This window comes from Meles meles, chromosome 11 (assembly GCF_922984935.1).
Source record: "Meles meles chromosome 11, mMelMel3.1 paternal haplotype, whole genome shotgun sequence".
Lineage (NCBI taxonomy): Eukaryota > Metazoa > Chordata > Mammalia > Carnivora > Mustelidae > Meles > Meles meles.
Window position 1 is genome coordinate 33,175,686 of NC_060076.1, and position 21,027 is coordinate 33,196,712.

General features: G+C 46.7%; 1 protein-coding gene across 1 annotated transcript in view; it reads left to right on the plus strand.

Moving 5' to 3' along the window:
* Positions 1-21,027, plus strand: part of GABBR2 (gamma-aminobutyric acid type B receptor subunit 2) — a 341,177-nt gene that overhangs the window by 285,900 nt on the left and 34,250 nt on the right. The window contains exon 13 of the mRNA XM_046021722.1: positions 1,084-1,206. Within this exon, the coding sequence (XP_045877678.1) occupies positions 1,084-1,206 (123 nt within the window). The remainder of the gene's footprint in view (positions 1-1,083; positions 1,207-21,027) is intronic.

The window sequence follows — 21,027 nt, forward strand, 5'->3', positions numbered from 1 at the left end:
GATCCATCAAACTTTTAAGTGCCTACTGCTTGCCAGGCTAGGTACTGCGGATGCACCAAAAAAGTAAAATCGACTTCCCTTCTGTCAGGGGCTCCCCAGTTTCCTGAGAAGGACGGAATAAGAAAATACAGCATCTGGTCACTATAGCATCTGGTTGGCCCTCGAATGTCTGAGGGTGTGGACTTTGGAGAAAGATGGAGCTTGGTTCAAATCTGGACTTCGCTTCTTCTGAGCTGTATGATGCTGAGCAAGTTCCTTAGTCCCTCATGAACCTCAGTGTCTTCATCCATAAAATGGGAATTATCAGGGGTGCCTGGGTGGCTCAGTCAGTTGAGCGTTTGACTCTTGGTTCTGGCTCAGGTCATGATCTCGGGTTCGTGAGTTCAAGCCCCGTGTCAGGCTCCCACACTCAGTGTGGAGTCTAGTTGAGATCCTCTTTCTCCTCCTGCCTGCTCCACTCATATTCTCTTTCTCTCTGTGTGTGTCTAAAATAAATAAATCTCTTTTTTTTAAGTGGGAATAATAATAGTATCTGCCTTCATTAGAGATAATATATGTAATCCATTAATCAGCCTAGAGGCAGGCACAGAGTACGTGCTCATTAAACAGTAGCTGTTCTTCTCCCTGTTCTCCTAATAGCAGTAACTGTGACTTCTCCAGCTAAGTATGTGATCAAAATCCTATAGGAGTACTTAATTCTGCTGTGGGAGTTAGAGGGGACTTTGTGGAGGAAGTGGCCATAGATCTGGGCCTTTAAAGATCATTAAGTTTGCCAAACAGAAAGAAGAGAATGTCTCAAACAGAACCAGCACCTAGAAAGGCTTGGGGGTAAGAGTTGAGGGTGGGGTGCTGGCAGTCACAGCAGATCCAGAAACTAGTAGTCCTCAAACCTAAATAAGTGTGTCTTGGGAGTGGTCGAGCCCAGCTCATGCAAGGCCTTGAATGCCAAGCTAAGGAGTTTGGCTGGATTTATCCTGTGGGTGATAGAGAGTCTCGGGGGATTCTGAAACCCCTGAGTCCGTCCCTCGGCTGGTGGGGAACCTCTCTCACGTCTTCTGCCTTCTGGCCCTGCCCTCCCTGCAGATCATCAAGGACCAGAAGCTGCTGGTGATTGTCGGGGGCATGCTGCTGATCGACCTGTGTATCCTGATTTGCTGGCAGGCTGTGGATCCCCTGAGGAGGACAGTGGAGAGGTACAGCATGGAGGTAAGTGCCCATGGTGGCAGGAGGGGGGCCTGCGGGGATGCTGCTCCTAGACACCCCAGGACAGACAGGCAGCACGTCGCCCCGACCACCCCAGGTGCGCTGCTTAAGAAGAAATCAAGGTCGTTCCAGGGGAGTCTTCACAGCACCACGTGGAGCCACATTCCCCATCAGAAACTCCTCATTTAGTCTGGTTTCCTTCCATTTGACACACATTCCAGAAAGGCTGATAGAAAGTCTTCATTCCTGGGGGAAACAAGGTGAAAGGATTGTCTAGTGATATTAATATATGCAGAAATAAGAAATGTTGGATTCTTTAAATGAGTATGTTCTCTGCACGTTTTCGAAGCCCCTATTAATAGGATCCATCCGTCCAGAAATGACATTGCGTTTCAATCTCTTTAAAGCAAGTTCCCTAAGGAATGCTTCTCGGGAGTAAACATTCTGATAGCTACTTCTGGTTACTATGAGATTTTCAAAGTGAGGAGTTCTGTTAAAATAAAGACCCTTACATAAAAGTACCTGAAATTATATGTTTTAACAGTCTTGTGTTCCGCCATGCCCTCTGCTCACACTGGTCTTCCCAGGATGCTCCAGAGTAGGGAAGTTCAAGACCCTTTGGAAGTTGTGGTTTTCTTGCCTTGCTCTTAGCATAATTAACCTTGCCTTTGTAGGAGACGGCTGGGCTTGGATGGTGTGTGGCGTGCGTCCTGATCTTACGGTGTAGCAAATTCTACCGAGAGAATCAGACTTTGCATTATTAGAGAAATCTTCTTATGGACTGTAGTGTGGATTCTTAAACTAATGTGGAAATGGTTGTTTTATGCCCTGGAGACAGGTTTTTACCCTTCCAGACAAGATGGTTTTCTAGCAAATAAGATTCCCAGCTTTATTTGCAGGGGAACAGATAGAGGGTTTACTCAGCATAGTGAGAAGTCAGGAAGCCAGAGCCTGGGCAGAGAATGCCGTTCCCTGCCCACGCAGACGTACGAGACTCCATTAGGGCCGAGGTCTCTGTCTCATGCCTTTGGCCTCACCTTGGGAAGAAGCAGAACTTCCAACAGGCATGGCCAGTACTGGCAAGGAGGAAGGCCCAGATGCGAGCTATAACCGTTGGCTGAGGGGGCAGGAGGTCCCTGGGGCTGCTTCCAGAGGGGAGGGGATGCCTGGTCACCACTCACAGTATACAGTTTGCAAAGGAGCAGTCCTGCCCCCCACTGCACCCTGGGGAGTTTCCGTGCACTGCCAGGAGTTGGAAATCCAGACAGCATGTCAACAGGAGGAAGAACCATCGTGGCTGACTGGGCTTCTGGGCTCGGGAGAGCTGGGGGGTTGCAGATCACAAGCCCTGATGGCAATGATGGCAACCGCGGTGATGTTGATAGCCAGCTCCGTGCATGAACTCACTGAAGCCTCCCAGTAACTGTGGCCCGCATGCTACCCTTAGCCCCATTTTAGTGATGAGGAGACAGAAGTCCAAAGAGATTATCAAAGTTACCCAAGGCTACGTAGCAGGTTAGCAGCAACACCACTAACTACCCTCTCACGCGCTACACTATCCTCCCCGCCCTTCAGCTCACACAGGGCGCTCTGCCGTTTTTAGGGGCTCTTGCTGACCCTGGCCACAGGCACAGATCTGTGCAGTGGGCAAGGCAGGGAGGCGCTTTCACTTTGTGCAGGCAAGGGCTCAGGTTGGAGCGCCGGCCAGACTGAGGACCCAGGATATCAGGGACGAGAAAGGGAATCAGGCAGAGCCGTCCTGAAGACCCGGAGCTGGGTGGATGGACTGAGGCCGGACCTGTCCTCCACTCAAGGTTAAGGTGGAGGCCAAGTACGCTCCGGGGGTCCCCCACGCTCTGGCTGTGACATGGAGGGGGGCTGCAGGGCTGGCGTCAGCCTGAGTCAGGAGACTCAGGAAGGGGATCCCTGGGAAGCCAGTCCCCCAGACCCTTTAAAGAAGGTCAACCTTGTGCAGTCGGATTAGAGTAAGTGACAGTTCACTGCTGCTGACCGTCCGTACCTTTCTTCCCATCCTTTCTGAAATAAGTACCGAGGCTCTCCATGGCTTGTGCGGAGAAACCTACGCCATGCACAACCTTCTAAGGCAAAGGGTCTCAAACGGAGGAGCGGGGGGAGGGGCCACGGAAATGCCTCACTGCATAGATGAGGAGACTGAGTCTGGGGAGGGGGCGTTCCTGCTCAGGGACATCCAGACTTTCCAATGTGGGGCCTGGAGGAGAGCCAGCTACCTGGCTCTCGGCCCAGACCCTCCAGCTCGGTTTCCCTCCAGGTATCTGCTGAGATGTCTCTGTGAACCTTTTCTGGCCTGCTCCTCTTTTCCTCCTCTTATTTTTAGGGTTGCCTTCTCATTCTGTTGCCATGGCAGCAGAACCCTTTGATTTGTCGACCCGCAGCCCTGTCGGCTTATTGCCGTTCTCCCACCAAATGGCACCAGGCAGCGGGTTGATTTCTCTCCGACCAGCCAGGTGGTGGGCTGTCCTAAACTGTCCTTCAAGGGGCTGTTTTTTTCAGGACCCCCAGTGAGAGAGAAAGTCTCTGCTTGGGGGCAAAGTGATCAAAGACCTTTGTGGTCTGTCCCCACCCACCACCCCCCGTTGACCTTGGACACCTTCCTTTGCTCTGGACACTCTGGACGCCCTGAACATCTCAGGATTCTAGTCATAGCCCTTGTTCTGTGCCACGATTTCAGGCTTTTGCCTGTGTGGTTCCCCCTTCCAGAATGTTCTCTCACAAGCAAATGAACTTCAGTTCCAGGCCCCTGGTTATCTCTCCAGGGATGTGTCTCTGAGTTCTCTGGCTCAGATTTAAGCTCCTGCTCCTCCCCACTCCTGAGCCTGGCTTCCTGACACTTCTCTGTTGGGACACTTATCATGCTGTTCAGCTCTGCTGGGTGCCTCCCTGCCCTGGCCCTCACTGGACTCCCAGCTTCTCCGAGACAAAGCCACGTCCCAGAGGACCCCCACCCACCCACACACACAGGGTGCCCAGCCAGCACCCCTGCCCACATCTTCCCCTGGGGAGACAGAAGTAAGCATGGGAGCCATGGCCACTGGGCTCATGGCGCCCACCGGCTAGTTGGGGGCAGCTAGTAAACACACAAATGACCAAGCAGGAGCACTTCAGATCACGTCGATTCTGTTAGTGGTTAGAAGTAAACAGGATGAAGAGTTGGCAAATAACGGGGAGGACCCGCGGAGGAGATTCTGAGTACACACAGGTGTCCAGAGAAGGAAAACCTGGTTCTGTGGTCCTACTGGAGACATCCCAGCTCCACGCCTTTTTCCTTTCCATGCAAACAGTATCTATAGGGCACTTGTTACATGCCAGACCCTATTCTCAATGTATGATATGTATCATTTTTTAAATGTATACTTAATAGGCTTTGTTGCTTAAAGCAGTTTTTGGTTGACAGGAAAAATTAACAGAAAGCACAGAGCGTTCCCATATATACCCCACAGTTTCTTCTATTATTAGCATCTCGCTTTGTGGAATGTATTTGTTACAATTGCTGAACCAATATTGATTCATTATTATTTACTAAAATCTATAATTTATGGTTAGGTGGGGTTCACTCTTTGTGTTGCACATTCCATAGGTTTTGCCAAATGCAAAAGTCATGCATCTGCCATTACAGGTCGTACAGAAGGGTTTCACTGTCCTAAATGCCCTTAGTAAAGTCGGCCAGCCCCTGGCAACCACTGATCTTTCTGTTGTCACCATAGCTTTGCCTTTTCCAGAATATCATGTAGTTGGAATCATATGGTAGGTAGCCCTTTCAGACGAGTGTCTTCAACTTAGCAACACAAATTTAAGGTTCCTCCATGTCTTTTCATGGCGTGATCACTCATTGCTTTATCACTGAATCATATTCCTTTGTATGGACGTACCGCAACTTATTTGCCCATCAGAGGACATCTTCGTTGCTTCCAAGTTTGGGCAATCATGAATAAAACTGCTATAAGCATTTTTGTGTAGGGTTTTGTGTGGACATAAGTTTTCAGGTCATTTGGGTAAACACCTAAGAGCATGATTGCTGGCTCATATGCGAAATCTATGTGTAGCTTTGTAAGAAACTGCCAAACTGTCTTGCAAAATGGCTGGACCGTTTTGCATTCCCATCAGCAATGGATGAGAATTTCTGTTTCTCTACATCCTCCTCAACATTTGGTGTTGTCAGTGTTTTGGATTTTAGCTGTTCGGTAGGTACGAAGTGATATCACATTTTTATTTTTATTCACATTTCCTTAATGATGTGTTATGTGGCGCATCTTTCCATGTGCTTATTTGCCACCCGCATATCTTCTTTAGCGAACTGTCTGTTTAGGACTTTTACTCGCTTTTTAATGAGATTGTCTTCTTATAGTTGAGTTTTAAAAGTTTTTTTGTATATTTTGGATGCCTGTCTTTTATCAGATATGTTTTGTGAATCTTTGCTCTCAGTCTGTATCTTGTTTTTTCATTCTTTTAACAGGGTGTTTTGCAAAACACAAATTGTTTACTTTAATTAAGTCCAACCTATATTTTTTTCTTCCATTGAGCATGTTTTCAGTATTGCATCTAAATATTCATTGCTAAGCTCAAGATCACCTAGATTTTTCTCCTGTTATCTTTCAGAAGTTTTATAGCTTTGCATTTTACATTCAGGTCTGTGGTCCATTTTGAGTTAACTTTAGTGAAAAGATACAAGGTCATTTTCTAGATTCATTTTTATGCACGTGAATGTCTCGTTTTTCTAGCACCATTTATCAAAAATACTATTCTTTCTCCATTGCCTTTGTGTCTTTGTCATAGATCAGTTGACTATATTTGTATGGGTCTATTTCTGGACTCTCTATTCTGTTCCATTCATCTATTTGTCTGTTCTTTTGCCAATACCACATTGTTCTGATTACTATAGGTTTATAGTAAGTCTGGAGGTCAAATAGTGTCCGCTTTCCAACTTTATTCTTCTTCAGTATTGTATTGGCTATTCTGGGTCATTTGCCTCTCCTCATAAACTTTAGAATCAGGTTGTTAATATCCACAAAGTGCCTTGCTGGGATTTTGTTTGGGATTGTGTTGAATCTGTAGACCAATTTGAAAAGGATGGATATCTTAACAATATTAAATCTTCCTATCCATGAATATGGAACATCTCCCCCTTTGTTTAGGTCTTCTCTGATTTCTTTTATCAGAGTTTTATAGATTTCCTCTCGTAGATCTTATACATATTTTGCTAGATTTATACCTAAGTATTTTACTTTGCTTTTAGTAAAAATGCAAATGGCGTTGTATCTTTAATTTCAAATTCCAGTTGCTCATATCTGGCATATTGGAAAGCAGTTGACTTTTGTATACTAACCTATATCCTACAACCTTGCTGTATAATTGTTTATTAGCTCCAGGAGGTTTTTTTGTTGACTCTTTGGAACTTTCTGCCTAAACAATCATGTCAACTGCAAACAATTTTATTTCTTCCTTCCCATCCATATACTTTTTATTTCTTTTTTGTCTAATATTTGTATTAGCTAGGGCTCCAAGTACAACGTTGAATAGGAATGGTGAGGAGACGTTCCAACCTTATTCCTAGAGGGAAAGCACCTCGGGCGCCTGGGTGGCTCAGTGGGTTAAGCCGCTGCCTTCAGCTCAGGTCATGATCTCAGGATCCTGGGATCGAGTCCCACATCGGGCTCTCTGCTCAGCGGAGAGCCTGCTTCCCTTCCTCTCTCTCTGCCTGCCTCTCTTGTGATATCTCTCTGTCAAATAAATAAATAAAATCTTTAAAAAAAAAAAAAAGAAAGCACCTAGTTTCTCACTATATTAATGATGTTAGTACATTATTTTTTTCTTCCTAAAGAGAGTGTATGTGTGTCTGTGTATGTGTGTGTGAGAGAGATACTTTGAAATAGTTCTGCTGGCCAAAGCCAAGAGTGCCTTTGGGGAGGTGACAGGAAAGACAAATGAAGATGTGGTCAGAGCCTGATCGTTAGGGACATTATGTGCTAAACAGAGGAGTTTAAACTTCAAAATTAAAGACATTCAGTCAGGGAAGTGACATGATCAGGTTTGCCCTGGCTGCAGGGTGAGAACAGATGGAGGGGCAAGGCTGGAGGCCCAGAGATGGCTCAGAGATGGTTTTTGCTATAATCCAGGCAGGAGCTGATGGTGACCTAATGCAGGGCAGTCGCAGTGGGAACAGGGAGAAGTGGGTGGCTTTGAGAGAGATTAAGGAAGCAGATATGACAAGCCTTGATGATTGATTGACTCTAAAGGGTGGGACAGGGAACCAGCAAGGGCAATGCCGGGATCTTAGGGTGGTGGGTGGCAGACCTGTTCACTGAGGCAGGGTGCAGAGTAAGGAGCAGGTTTGGGAGGGAATGGGAGGGTCTCACTTCTGGGCAGAGGGGCTCAAAAGATGTCATGGGGCATAAAGGAATAGTTTGTCCAGTAGATTGAGATGGGGGTGGAGGGCAATTAACACATCGAGGATGGGAGCCGTGGGAGTGAGAGTAGTCACGCAAGGAGTGGGTGCGGTAAGAAGTGAAGATGTCCTGACTAGAGCCTGAGCACCCACAAAGCCCTGATGGGACAGAATCCTGGGGAGGGAATTTCGAGGTAGTGGTCAGGAAGGAAGGGAGTAGCCAGGAGGGAGAGCTGCCTATGCACAGGGGGCATTTGAAGGAGGGAGAGCTCCCTGAGACAAATACTGCAGACCAAGGTGAGGAATGACAGGTTCCCTCCATGACTTGGCCCCAGGCTTAGTGCTCCCACATTGCATCTCAGCCCTCCCTTCCTCTGCTTTACAGCATCTGATGGGAAGATTGGCCGTTTCTGCATTTCAGATAGAGCAGGTGTGGGTAAATCTGCCAAGTATGCTAAAAGGGGTTTTTTAACTGTGATGTGTATTCGCAAGAAAAAGGGGAAAGACTCATTTTTTGAATACTACTTTACTAGTGGTGATGGTGAGTAGGTGTAATATACATGGGTCTGGAGTTCAGGGAGATGTGTAAGCCTGAGATGGGAATTTGGACGTGGTCAACATATGAATGGCATTGAAAACCTTGGATGAGGGCACTGAGACAGTGCTGGATGGGGGGTGGGGCATATAGATGGAAAAGAGACAGGGACCAAGGACAGACCCTCAATTGCTCCAGGGTTTGGACATCAGAAAGGTAGGAGAGAAACAGCAAAGGACCTAGAAGGAGAAGCCACCAAGATAGGAAGAAAACCAGATGAGTCTGGTGTCTAGGACACTAAGTGAAGAAAGTGTTTCAAGAGGAAGTTTTGATGAAGTATGTCAAAGGCTGCTTTTAGATCAAGTAAGATGAAAACCAAGAATTGACCCTATGTGTATTCATACACACACACCCATAGGGGATTTTTTTTTTTAAGAAAAATAATTTGAGATATTTTATCCCTAAAGTAAAAGCAGGATATACTAATGGTGTGAAGATAGTCTATACATCTAGTAGAAAGGTTGTTTGTTTTTTCCCCAAACCTGCCTTCTACACCAGGCCACCTCTTACCCTTCCACGTGACTGCTCTGAAATGATTTTGAAGGGAAGAGAAAATGGCGGACAGCACTAGAGTTCGCTGAGCATTGAACACCCCACAGAGCCTCAGGGCAGCCACTGAGGCAGCATCCTGAGAGCACCTGCCCTCCCTAAAGACTTCCCCCATCTGCTCCCAGGCAGGTTGCAACAAGAAACAGAATCACGTGCAGTCCAGTCACCCATGGGAGCCATGTGTGTGGCATTTATTTATGGAAATGGTGAAAGGCTATCTCCACAGGCTGCAAGCAGCCTGCTTCGAGAATTCCCAGCACCTGGGTTCTGTGGCTTTCTGGCCTTTTGGGCAGTAATCAAGGTAAGGGCACTCTGGAACAGAGGGGTATTTCAAACTTCCCTCCACGTTCCATGCTTTTACCATCCTTTTTGCGGAAGCAAACCAGGGCTTTCAAAGTCATAGACTACACTTGGCTTTGAAACTGGTGGCTTATTCCAGTATGTTTCTATGGCAACGGATATTGGAAGAGGCAAATACATAGAGTTTTAAATAATTTTAACTCTTATCTTCTACCTCCCTCCACAGTTGCTCTGCAAAAAAAAAAAAAAAAAAAAAAAAAAAAAAATCCAATCACAGAGCACATACTTTCTGAAAACATCTGGTATCCTTATAAAGCTTGTCCAAGTTCCATCTCACTCTATTCATTTTGAAATAAAGAGATGCCAGAACGGCCAGGGTGAGGGTAGTGCTGAGAATCGGGGTCCACTCTGCTCTGTGGGCTGCTCACAGGTGGCCTGGTGGTCCAGAGCTTCGATGCAAAAGGTCACCTTCCAAGTGATGTGTCATCAGTGTCAGCCCTGGACAGTGGGACAGGTTTTTATCATCCCTAGTCATCCATGGGGTCCTGGAGGCTGGGCTGGGGCCCGGGCCAGATGCGGACCAACTCCAGGCAGGGGAGTGGGGCACCCCACAAGGACCTCTGGCAGAGTCTGCTAGCTGAGGTGTGCCCCAGTTGGCCTGACTACTCCCTGAAGACAGCTAGAGCCTCTGAGCTTCTGGCCAAGTCATTCTCCCAGTTCAAGTCCTCCCATCAGCTAGAGGACGAAGCCCACACTCCTTAGTGGGCCAGGAGGTCCTCCGTGTTCTGACTGCACTTGCCTCCCTGTCTGTGACCCACTCCTCACTCCTTGAGCTCAGCTACCCTGAATGATCGGCCATCCTCCACCCCCTCACGCTCTCTCTTCCCCCACACCTTTGGACGTGCTGTCCTCTCTACCCAGAGCATGCTCATGACCGCCCCAAAATGCCATCTTTATGCAAAAGTTTCCTATTTGACCTTTAAGAGGCAGCTTGGAAGCATCTTCTCCAGGACCCTTTGGAACATGCGAACCGCCTTGGGTGCGTCTGCCTAGGCCCCTTCCCCTCTTTGCCCTCTCATTCCAGTCACAACACTCGTAACTGACTGTCTGTGCACCTTGGCTCCCCACGTCTGTGACCTCCTCGGAGGTCAGGGCCATCTCTGTGTCCCCAGCACCCACTCACTGGCAGGGCCTGGCTCAGAGTAAGAACTCGGTAAATATTTATTGAATAAATTGTTTCCTTCACCTGGAACTCTCTCCCCATGCCTCCATATGTCCAAATTCAACCCATCTGTCTGGGCCCATTAAGCCGGCTTCTCCAAGAAATGTCTTCGCCGAGTTGCAATTTAATTTAATACTACACCCTCACCTTTTATCCTGGGCCCACTCATGGGGCTAAAGCTGCCAATTGAAGAATGATTCAGCATCTTTTCTAAAGGACTGTTGTTCAGTTTATAACTTAGTGCCCATGAGATGAAGATCCACAGCCTAGATCCTCATGGAATATACCACCAGGAAATGGGCTGTGCTCTCCCCGTGAACTTGTATCTGCTTCCTTCCTTCGATCAGGCAGTTGTAAGTGAATAAGGCACTCCGTTTTCTTTTTAACCTCGGCTGCCAGAAAGCAGGAGCCAGATTCAACACTCCGACGGCAATAACCATCTTATCTCGGGTTCCTGGAGGATTATCTCGCTTTCTGATCGTGTGTCTTTATTTTTAACTGTCCTGTTGTGTTTGGGCTTTTATTGTGTGCTGCCTCAGGCCCTTTGGGAGAGCAGGCAAGGTGTAAATTCCATATTAAGTTATTAAAATGAGAATGCCGGGCAAGATTTAATTGGAATAATATGCGAGAGAGACATTTAAGGATGTCCACAGATACTCGCCTTCTGGCGTGGGTTCCGGCTCAGCCCCGGCTGCAGTCAGCGTTGTGGGCCCCATGTGTGGACAGACGGGCTCTGCCGGCCACCGCCACATTTCTGGAACATCTTGTATCATCAGAGGGCATCTTAGATATGTGAGAGATTAGTTTCTTTTGTCTTCCTGGTTGGTTTCCCTTTTGCCTTCGGGAAGCACAGCCCTGAGGCTAGAAATTCTCTGTCCTTTCCAGATCTGGCACCGCTCTCCAGGGGTGATGATCTGTTTACTAGAAATTCTCAAGTACCTGGAGCAGAATGGCTAGAAAATTCTCTGGGATGCTGTTGTCTTCTGACCACTGTGTGTCTTGGTAAAACCATTCCAGGTCTTGAGCAAAAGGAGCCTTTAGATTTTGATGATTTTTCCTCCAACCCCACACATCCGTGTCGGCAGAAGCATCAGCTGTCGTGCCTACAGAGACCTTCCCTCTTTTTAGTGGGGAAAATTCCAAACAGCTTACTCTTTGTAAACTATGTGTCATTGGGGTGTTCCCTCAGCATTTATAGGATAGGGGTAGGGGGCGCTGTCTGCCATGCTCAGCCTCCCTTAAGGACTCCACAGCCAGGTGGGCAAGATTAACTCCACGCAGAGAGACACACGCGGGGGGAGTTGTCGTCGACGGCGTCTTTTCTCTGACACAGGCCCCCAGATTCTCAGTTGGAAGTTTAAGTGACAGTGCTGAGAGACTGGGCTTCCTTTTCTAAAGTAGGAGCCAGGATTGAATTTGCATTTAATGTGCCTCAGAGGATGAAAAAGTAAGAGAGAACCTGTATCAGGTTGTGCGAGCTTTTGCTGTGGTAGGAGAAAAAAGAACAGAAAACTCTGGACTGGAAATAGTAAATGCTTGTCCATCAAGGACTAACTCCAGCTTCTCCCATAGTGTCCGAACCCCGGGATGCAGCTGGTGGGGCCGTTTCTGTGGCAAAGGGAAAGCGTACATGGTAAAGCGTGCCGTTACTTTTAAAGCTCCCACTCCCACAGCATCGCATGTCATTTCCACGCATGTTTTAGTGGGAAGAACATGTTAACAGTGAATGCCTGAGTTCAGTGGGGCGGGAAAAGCAGTCCTGCTATGTGCCCAGAGGAGGGAGAACCAGGTGCTGATGTACAGGGTTCTCTATAGATAGTACAGTGATGGTAGCACGTTCTATATGCATGAGTCTAGCACATTCCATCCAACTTCCTATCACTGTCACAAATACTGCCCTGTCCTAGAACGTGAGCTCTGCAAGGACGTGGCGGGAGGAAAAGTCTTTTATTCACTGCCAGATCCCCAGCACCTGGAAAAGCACCTGGCACATAGTACCCAATAAAGAATAGTAAATAATTGAATGAACTCAGCCTTAGAGCAACCATATTGGGACGTCAGTGGGATCTTCTCTGAAAGGTTTTGTACTAATCCTGCAAACTCTAGGACCAAACCCTTTCCTAAGCCATCACTCTGTCCACCTCCACTGCTACCACCAAATTCCAAAGCATCATCATGCTCAGTATCTGGCCTCCCAGAAGAGGGAGCTATGAGGCAAAGCCGGCCAAGAGATGGGATTAAGTGAAAAACCATTACGGTGGAAGGCATGGAGTTGTTTATTCTTCTTATCCCAAGTTTCTAAGCCGGCTCCCTGTTCCCGCTCATTGTTACTTACAAGCCATTCTCCACACAGCAGAAAGAATCATTTTTGATGGTTTATTTTGAGATGTAATTCAGATGCCATAAAATTTGGTTTTAAAATGTATTCCACGGGGACTTTTCATACATTCAGAAGACTCGGCGGACATCCCCACTATCTAATTTCAGAACTATTTCATCATCCCCAGAATAAACCCCTCTCTTTTGGCCCATCACCCCAGAGTTCCCATTCCCTCCAGCCCCTGGCAACCAGGAATCTGCTTTACATTTCACGGATTTGCCTGGTCTGGACTCGTCCCATCAGTGGAATGGTACAACATGCATCCTTTGGGGTCTGGCTCCTTTCACTTGGCATAAAGTTGTTCAGGTTTCTCCATGTTGTAACACGGATCCACGCTCACTCCTTTTATGGCTGAATAATATTCCCTTATATGGATATACCACATTTACTTGTCCATTCATCAGTTAATGGATATTTGAGTTTTTCCCACATTTTGGCTATTAGAAATAATGCTGAGCATGCATATACAGTTTTTTTTTAAGATTTTATTTATTTATTTATTTGAGAGAGAGAGAGAGCAAGAGAGGGGAGAAGGTCAAAGGGAGAAGCAGACTCCCCGCGGAGCTGGGAGCCCGATGTGGGACTTGATCCCAGGATTTCAGGATCATGACCTGAGCCAAAGGCAGTTGCTTAACCAACTGAGCCACCCAGGTGCCCCCATATCCAGGTTTTGGCATAAACATATGTTTTCAGTTCTCTTGGGTACACACATACACACATACATACACAGAAGAATTGCTGGGTCATATAAAATGCTGCTTAACATTTTTAGGAACACAGTGACTGCACCATTTTACATTCCCAGCAGTGTATGAGGGTTTCGTTTTCTCCACATTATTGCCAAAAATTGCATTCATCTGCTCTTTGGGTATAACTATCCTGTTGGGTATGAAGGGATATCTCATTGGGGTTTTGAAGAGAGTTATTATCAAATAACTAATCATCGTGAGCATCTTTTCATGTGCATGTTGGCCATTTGCATGTCTTCTTTGGAGAAATAACTCTTCAAGTCCTTTGCCCATTTTTGATGATTTGTCTTCTCGTTGTTGATTTGTAGGAGTTCTTTATGTATTCTGGATATTACTAGATCCTTATCAGGTATATGATTTGGGAATATTTTCTCTCGTTCTGTGGGCTGTCATTTCACTTTCTCAGTGCTGTCCTGTGACATGCAGAACTTTTTAAAATTTTGATGACATTCAGTTTATTTATTTCTTTTTTGGTTGTTTGTACTTTAGATATTGTAACTCAGAAACCATTGCCTGATCTGGGGTCATGAAGATTTATTACATTCACTTCTTTTCTAAGAGTTTTATAGTATTTGTTTTACATTTAGGCATTCTGTCAAGGTGTTGTTGTTGTTCGTTCTATGTGTTGAGTTAACTTTTTCTACTGTGTGAGGTAATGGTACAAATTTTTTCTTTTGCATAAAGATACCTAGTTGTCCAAAGACAATTTGTTGAAAAGAATATTCTTTCCCCCATTGAATAGTCTTCTAACCCCTATACAAAATCAATTCACCATGGATGTATGGATTATTTCTGTGTTCTCAATTTTATTCCATCAATCTACATGTCTGTCCTTACGCCAATACCACACTGTCTTGATTATTGTCACTTACGGTAAGCTTGAAATTGGGAAGCGTTAAGTCCTGGGACTTCATTATTCTCTTTCAAGACTGTTTTGGCTATTCAGGGTCCCTTGATTCCATTAGAATTATAGGATCAGTTTTTCCAGGTTTGCAAAAGAGACCACAAAGATTTTCATAAGAGTTGCATTGAATGTATAGATAGATTTGGGAAGTATTGACACGTTAGCTAATTAACAAGCCACATGTGGCCTCCAACATTCAGTCTCACCTCATCCTGCTTTTCCAGCACATTATTAATCCCTCACTCTCTCCTCTGTTTCTGTTTTCCTCCACTAGAATGTGAGCTCCATGAAATCGGGCCCTTGCCTGTCTTGCTCAGGGCTCTACCCCAAAGCCTAGCGTAGGGCCTGGCAGGTACATAGTAGATGCTTAATAAATGTTGGTTGAATGGAAACATGAATGATGAGGAAAGGAATGCATGCATGAATGAATGAATGAATGAATGGGCATGCCCCCCCTGACATGCCTCTTTTCAGCTTTGCAACCTCTTGCCCAGGTGATGTGGTTGCTCAGCTCCTGGCTTAAATTATTGGGTAAATAAGTTGATAGTGACAAGAAAAATAAGTACGATTTTAAAGATGGGGGAGGAAGATCTTTTAATCGTCTTAAAGATAGGCTACATTTGTGGTTCTCCATCCTAGCTGCATCGCCCAGAAGAGATTTTTTTAAAATACTGGTGCTCAGGGTGCCTGGCTGGCTCAGTGGGTTAAAGCCTCTGCCTTCGGCTCAGGTCATGATCTCAGGGTCCTGGGATCGAGCCCCGCATCGGGCTCTCTGCATGGCAGGGAGCCTGCTTCCCTCTCTCTCTGTCTCTGCCTGCCTCTCTGCCTACTTGTGACTTCCGTCTGTCAAATAAATAAATAATCCTTAAAAAAAATTAAAAAATAAAATACTGGTGCTCAGTATTTTGGTGCTCAGCACGCTCCCCAGAAAATCAGAATTGCCAAAGGTCCTGGGATTTTTTTTTTTTTTTAAGTTGTCCCAGGTTCTGTTGTGTAGCCAGGCTTGAAACCTTCCGGACTAGCCACTCACCAGTCTCTAGGAAGGATCCAGGATGGCCTTGTGAATGCCAGAGTTAGATATAACCTCAGGACAATATAGTTAAGGCTAAAAAGGAAAGAGAAGAAAAACCTGAATCCAGAAGACCTAAAGTCCAGCTGGTCCCCTCCCAAGCCCCACTGTGCACTCCCAGCCACAGGATACGACGGTGACAAAGGACAGGCAGACTCAGAGTGCCACCTGGGAAGGCGCACATCTGTGAACCCCACAGCTGAATGAGCTCCTCCAGTCTCGTGATTTTCTGAAAATCCTTCATCATCATGCAAATAATTCTTTCCCCCATGGAAGAGAGAGAGCAAGGAATAGGAAGAAGAAAAAGCAGCAAGATTTCTATTTCTGCCATATTTTTCATTGCAGTTGAGAGGCATGTGAGCAAGTTCCAGACCAAAACTTTAGGCAGGTTAAAAAAAAAAAATGTGCCTTGCAGTCACAGGGAGCCACCAACCACAGAAACCAACAGGAAGGCAAGGGCCAAGGGGACCACAGTGTCTGGGCAGCTCGGCACTCACAGCAGCTCTGAAATGGACCCATCGGCCACTTAGTGGGTGTTTGTAATTTTTGGCCTTTGTTGGGCCTGAAGTTTCTTTCTAAAGCAACAGCAGATTAAACTTCACGTGCTGAGTTATTTTGACCTTGACACAGGCTGGAACACTTCCCATGACCCCAGGATGCTCAGTGCCGTTCAGAGGACGCCGACACAGACGGTGGGCCCCTCCCAAGAGCTCAGGAGGAGCAACAGAATCTCAGCTCCTGCCCATTCTCAGCGCCCTGCCCACACACTGTCCTGCCCTTCTGTGGACAGGGGCCCTGACACCAAGTCTGTCCCACTTGGGCACAGGCACTCACAGTTGGTAAACACATACTGTAATGACAACAGGGCCTCACATCTCCATGGCATGGCACAGCTCACAACACAGCTAAATATCCCCATTTTAGAGATGAGGAAACCAAAGCTGGAGAGGTGAACTGAGCAGCCCCAGATGACTTTGCCACACACTGGACCTGTCCATAGCCAGGGCCATGTGGATCAGGGGGCGTGGGATCCCTTCTGCTAAATTGGGCCTGTTGTTTTCTGGATCTTCCTGCCTTCTCCCCCACCCCACCCCGGCATCAATCCTGTGTTTTACTTGTTTTGTTTTAAAGGAATATTTTCTTCATTGATGGTTTTGAAATTATTAGCATCCATTGTGCATGGTGTTCTCTTATAAATGTTTAAATCTCTCTTACATCTGTGAATTGTTTCATGAGCGTGGAGCACTTGTGAGCAGATGTTCAAACCCAGCAAACTGAGATCTGAGAGCATTGTCTCCCAGTCCGCCTTCGTGCAGGATTCCGACTAAGCTGTGTTGTCTTGGTAATCACAAGAGCAAAAACAGTAACACCAGCAGCTCATGGCGAGTGCAGACTAGTGCTAGGCACTGTTTCAGATGCTTTATTTTGCCAGCCCACTTAATCCTCACACCAAGCCCAGGCAGCTCTCACCATTATATTCCGATGAGAAAACTGAGGCACAGAGGGGTTAAGTGATTAGCCCAGCATCACACAGCAGGTAAGTATATAGCGTATGGCCCATAATGGTTAAACAGATGGACTCTGGAATTAGGCTTAGCTTCAAAACCCGGCTAAGCCCCATAGTGTGTGAGGTTAGGGAAGTGCGCTGGGTGAAATTGTGACCCCACAAAGATATATCAACATCCCCGCTCCCAGAATCTATGAATGTAACCTTATTTAGAAAAAGGGTCTTTGCAGATGTAATTAAAGATCTTAAGATACAGTCAGCCAGGATTACCTAGGTTGTCCCTAAATCTAGTGGCAAGTGTCATTATAAGAAATTAAAGAGGACAGACAGAGACAGAGGGGAGAAGGCCATGGGGAGGGGGAAGTAAAGATGGGGGGCAACGTGGTCACGAGCCCGAGAACTGCAGCTGCCAGAAGCTAGAGGCCACACAGGATTCTCCCCCAGAGCCTTCAGAGGGGGTGAGCCCTGCCAACACCTTGTTTTCAGACTTCTGGCTTCCAGAACGGTGCAAGAATAAATCTCTATTGTTTTAAGACACCGGGTTTATGGAAATGTATTACAGCAACCCTGGGACACATACATATGGCAAGTGACAACTTCCGAGAGCCAGTTTCTTCATCCATGGTGTGGGTCTCAATATTAATAGGACCGACCACCTAGGGCTTTGGGGAGGACTAGAAGGCCTTACCCTGTACCCAGCATATCAAGAGTACTCGGTGAAGGTATTGCACAGAGCAATATTGATGACCTGGCCCTTGGCCACCCTGCCCCGAGCCCTCTAAGACTAGTCCCGCATCTTGCCATTTTCCTGCATCTGACTCCTTGTCACTGTGCCCCCAGAGCCCAGACCAGCACGTTCCTGCTCAGAAACCTCAGAGGAATTAACTCTGACTCCCCAACCCAGACTGCAGGGCCCCCCCCCTCGGATCCATTCATCCCCCGAGCTGCTGGAGCGAGACAATGAACGTCCACACATGGCGTTTGAATATTTCACCCAAGAAGTCATTTTCTTACATGAGTCAGACACAGAGGCTCAGAGAATTAAATCAGGAAGGTAACTCTGGGCCAGAGTGATTTCTGCCAACGGGTATGGAGGATCTTCCTGTGTCCGCTTGGCACTTTCTTTCTTATCTGTGTCTTACAGCAGACGGGAAGCCAGCTGACGAGAGATTGCATGTTCATACCAATTATTAAAAATATATGGCAGCCTTCTGAAAATGCATTCACATGCCAAGGAGATAGAATGCATGCACAAACTAGGCTCCTACACTGTGGGTTTGGGGGAATGATGAGGTAGCCATGGATGCTACAAGCCAAGGTTCTGATCCATATTCTGCCATCTCCTAGCTGTGTGACCTTGGGTGAGAGACTCACCCTCTCTGAGCCCCGGTACCTACTAGGAAAACTCCATGCCTCCTTCATAGGTTTACCAGGAACATTCACTGGTGTAACGTGTTCAAGGGCCTAACACTGAACCTGACCAAAGGAATTTGATCATTGTGACTTTTGTTCTCACTCCTGATTCTGCACTTCCCGACCCCATAAGGAAATGAATGCAGCTCTGCTGCCGGCCTCCCAGGGAGGTCCTGAGGAGCAGTGCTGCACGGTAGCTTAATACCTTCCAGCGCACTTCTCTCAAAGTGCACTCGCTTACTCCTGACCGTGCCCCTGAGCAGAGAGAGACCTGCTCCCATTTTGCTGGTGAACACCCGGAGACCCACAGTCAGGTGACAGGCTCTAGACCGCACAGGCAGCAGGTGGGGCTCAGGAGCATGAGGCCAGGCCTGCTGCTCCCCAAATCCAAGCTCTCCCTCCATGCTCCATGCTGTTCTCACATGAGACCACAGACGGGCAACTTGACTTCAGAAGTAGCAGAGCTCCACCCCAGGGTAAGGCCTGTCTCCAGCATTGATCTGTCAGGCATCCTAACGGCTCTCTCGTCCTCACTTCCCCCTTCTAGGCATGAACCAGTTGGGTCAGTCTCATCTGGCCCACTGCGTGGTCCTCTGTGAACTTCTGCACATGTGTTCAAAACACACCCTTGAGTGCATATTCCCCACTGCCCTGGGCCTTCTCACACACCCGCACCCTGTGCCCACCTATATGCCCTCACTCCTGCATTACGGAGGCTTGCAGCACAGCCTGCCTCCGTTGTGAGAAGCCCTTGCGACAGTCAGCCGGGCCAGGAGGCGCAGAGATAGGAGCCATTTATTCCTTTGCCACAACCTCATTGACTGGGCCCAACTGCGTGCCAGATGGCGGGGCCATGACAACAGGGGAGGCATAGCCTCTGCTTTCAGGACTGGCCCAGTCTCTGTCCCCCAGAGGGACAGAAATGTTCAGGGACAGCGTCAGGGAGAGCAGGCAAGGACAGGTGGGAATGCTAGAACAGCTCAGCCCCCAGCCCTCCAGGATCACAAAGGATAGGGCTAATCATCCTGCCTTGAGACCTACTTCCCCCAAAGAAGGAGAGGGAGGACATTTCCCCCTGAGTCTTGAAAGAACAAGTGGGACTTGGATGGTTAAAGAAAATGGGAGCTGTGTGAAATGGTCTGGTCTTAATTTCCTCAAAAAATTAAACAGTTACCATGTGACCCAGCAAATCCACCCCTAGGTATACACTCAAGAGAGATGAAAATGTGTGCACTAATAATACCAAAAAGAAAAAAAAAAAAAAGTAGAAACAACCCAAACATCCATCAACTGATGAATGGATACACAAAATGTGGTCTACCCAGGCAACAGAGTATTATTCGGCCATAAAGAGGAGTGAAGTTCAAATACACATGAGAACATGGATGAACCTCGAAAGCATTATGATCAGTGAGAGAAGCCAGATGCTACGAGGCCACATACTCTATGATTCTGTTCCTATAAAGTGTCCAGAAGAGGCAAATCCACAGAGATAGGAAGTAGATTAGGGGCTGGAAGAGGGCCATAGGGAGTAAGTGCTTATGGGGTTTCTTTTTGGAGTGATGAATAGAAAATTAGATAGTATAATTGTTGACCAACATTGTAAATATACTAAAAACCACTGTTTATACACTTGAAAACGGTTCATTTGTTATGTGGATTTTATCTCAGTTTTTTAAAAAGACAGGTGAAGGGAGACAGGCGCCCTCCAGGTGAAGAGCCTTCCAAAGCGAGGGTAGGAAGAGTGGGAAGTGCTTTTGGGGAACAGCAAGTTTCTGACCTAACTGGAGCATAATTATTGTACTTTTCTTTTTTTATATATATATTTTTTATTTATTTGACAGAGAGAAATCACAACTAGGCAGAGAGGCAGGTAGGAGAGAGGAGGAAGCAGGCTCCCTGCGGAGCAGAGAGCCCGATGTGGGGCTGGATCCCAGGACCCTGGGATCATGACCTGAGCCGAAGGCAGAGGCTTTAACCCACTGAGCCACCCAGGCGCCCCTGTATTGTACTTTTCTATTATTGTTTCATGGCTTTAGAAGACTCAGTGATTGTCAGCCCTAATCCCTACAGTGGCCATTAGGATATTTTCAGTTGCAAGGAGCTTAAGTCAGAGTGCACTGTAGAGACCACCTAGGCATCTTGGAAAGGTCCAGTGGTAATGTGGACTTCAGGCATAGTTTGATCAGGGATCCATTCCATTTTTCTGTGATTCTTCTGTCCCTGCCCTCTTCCACGTATGAAATACATCATCACACTAGCTTCCCACATGTCATGAAGATGTGAAAAGAAAGATGCACTTCATCTAGAAAGAGCTTTAAAATTTTGGACAAAGTAGAATTTTAGCTGAGATTTAAATGAGCAAAACCTCAAAGAGTAGATATTCAAGGCAATGGCATTCCTGATAGATGAAAATCATTGAGCAGGAAAGTGTAGGCTATATCTGGCAAAGAGTTCAAGAATCAGTTGCATCTGGTTGCTTTTTAGTTAAAAGTAGGTACAAGACTGGAGAGACCTTGGACTTTAACCCGAGAGGCAGTTGGGAGGGATTAAAGGAATTTTATCAGTGAACCCACATGATGAGCTCTTTATCCAAGTTCATGCTAGTTGTGAGATTGTACCATGGCATTATTATGACTTTTCTTAGGTGTGATCATATTGTGATTGTGTAGGACAAGGTATGCATTTGTGCTGAAGTATCACGCAGGCTGAAAT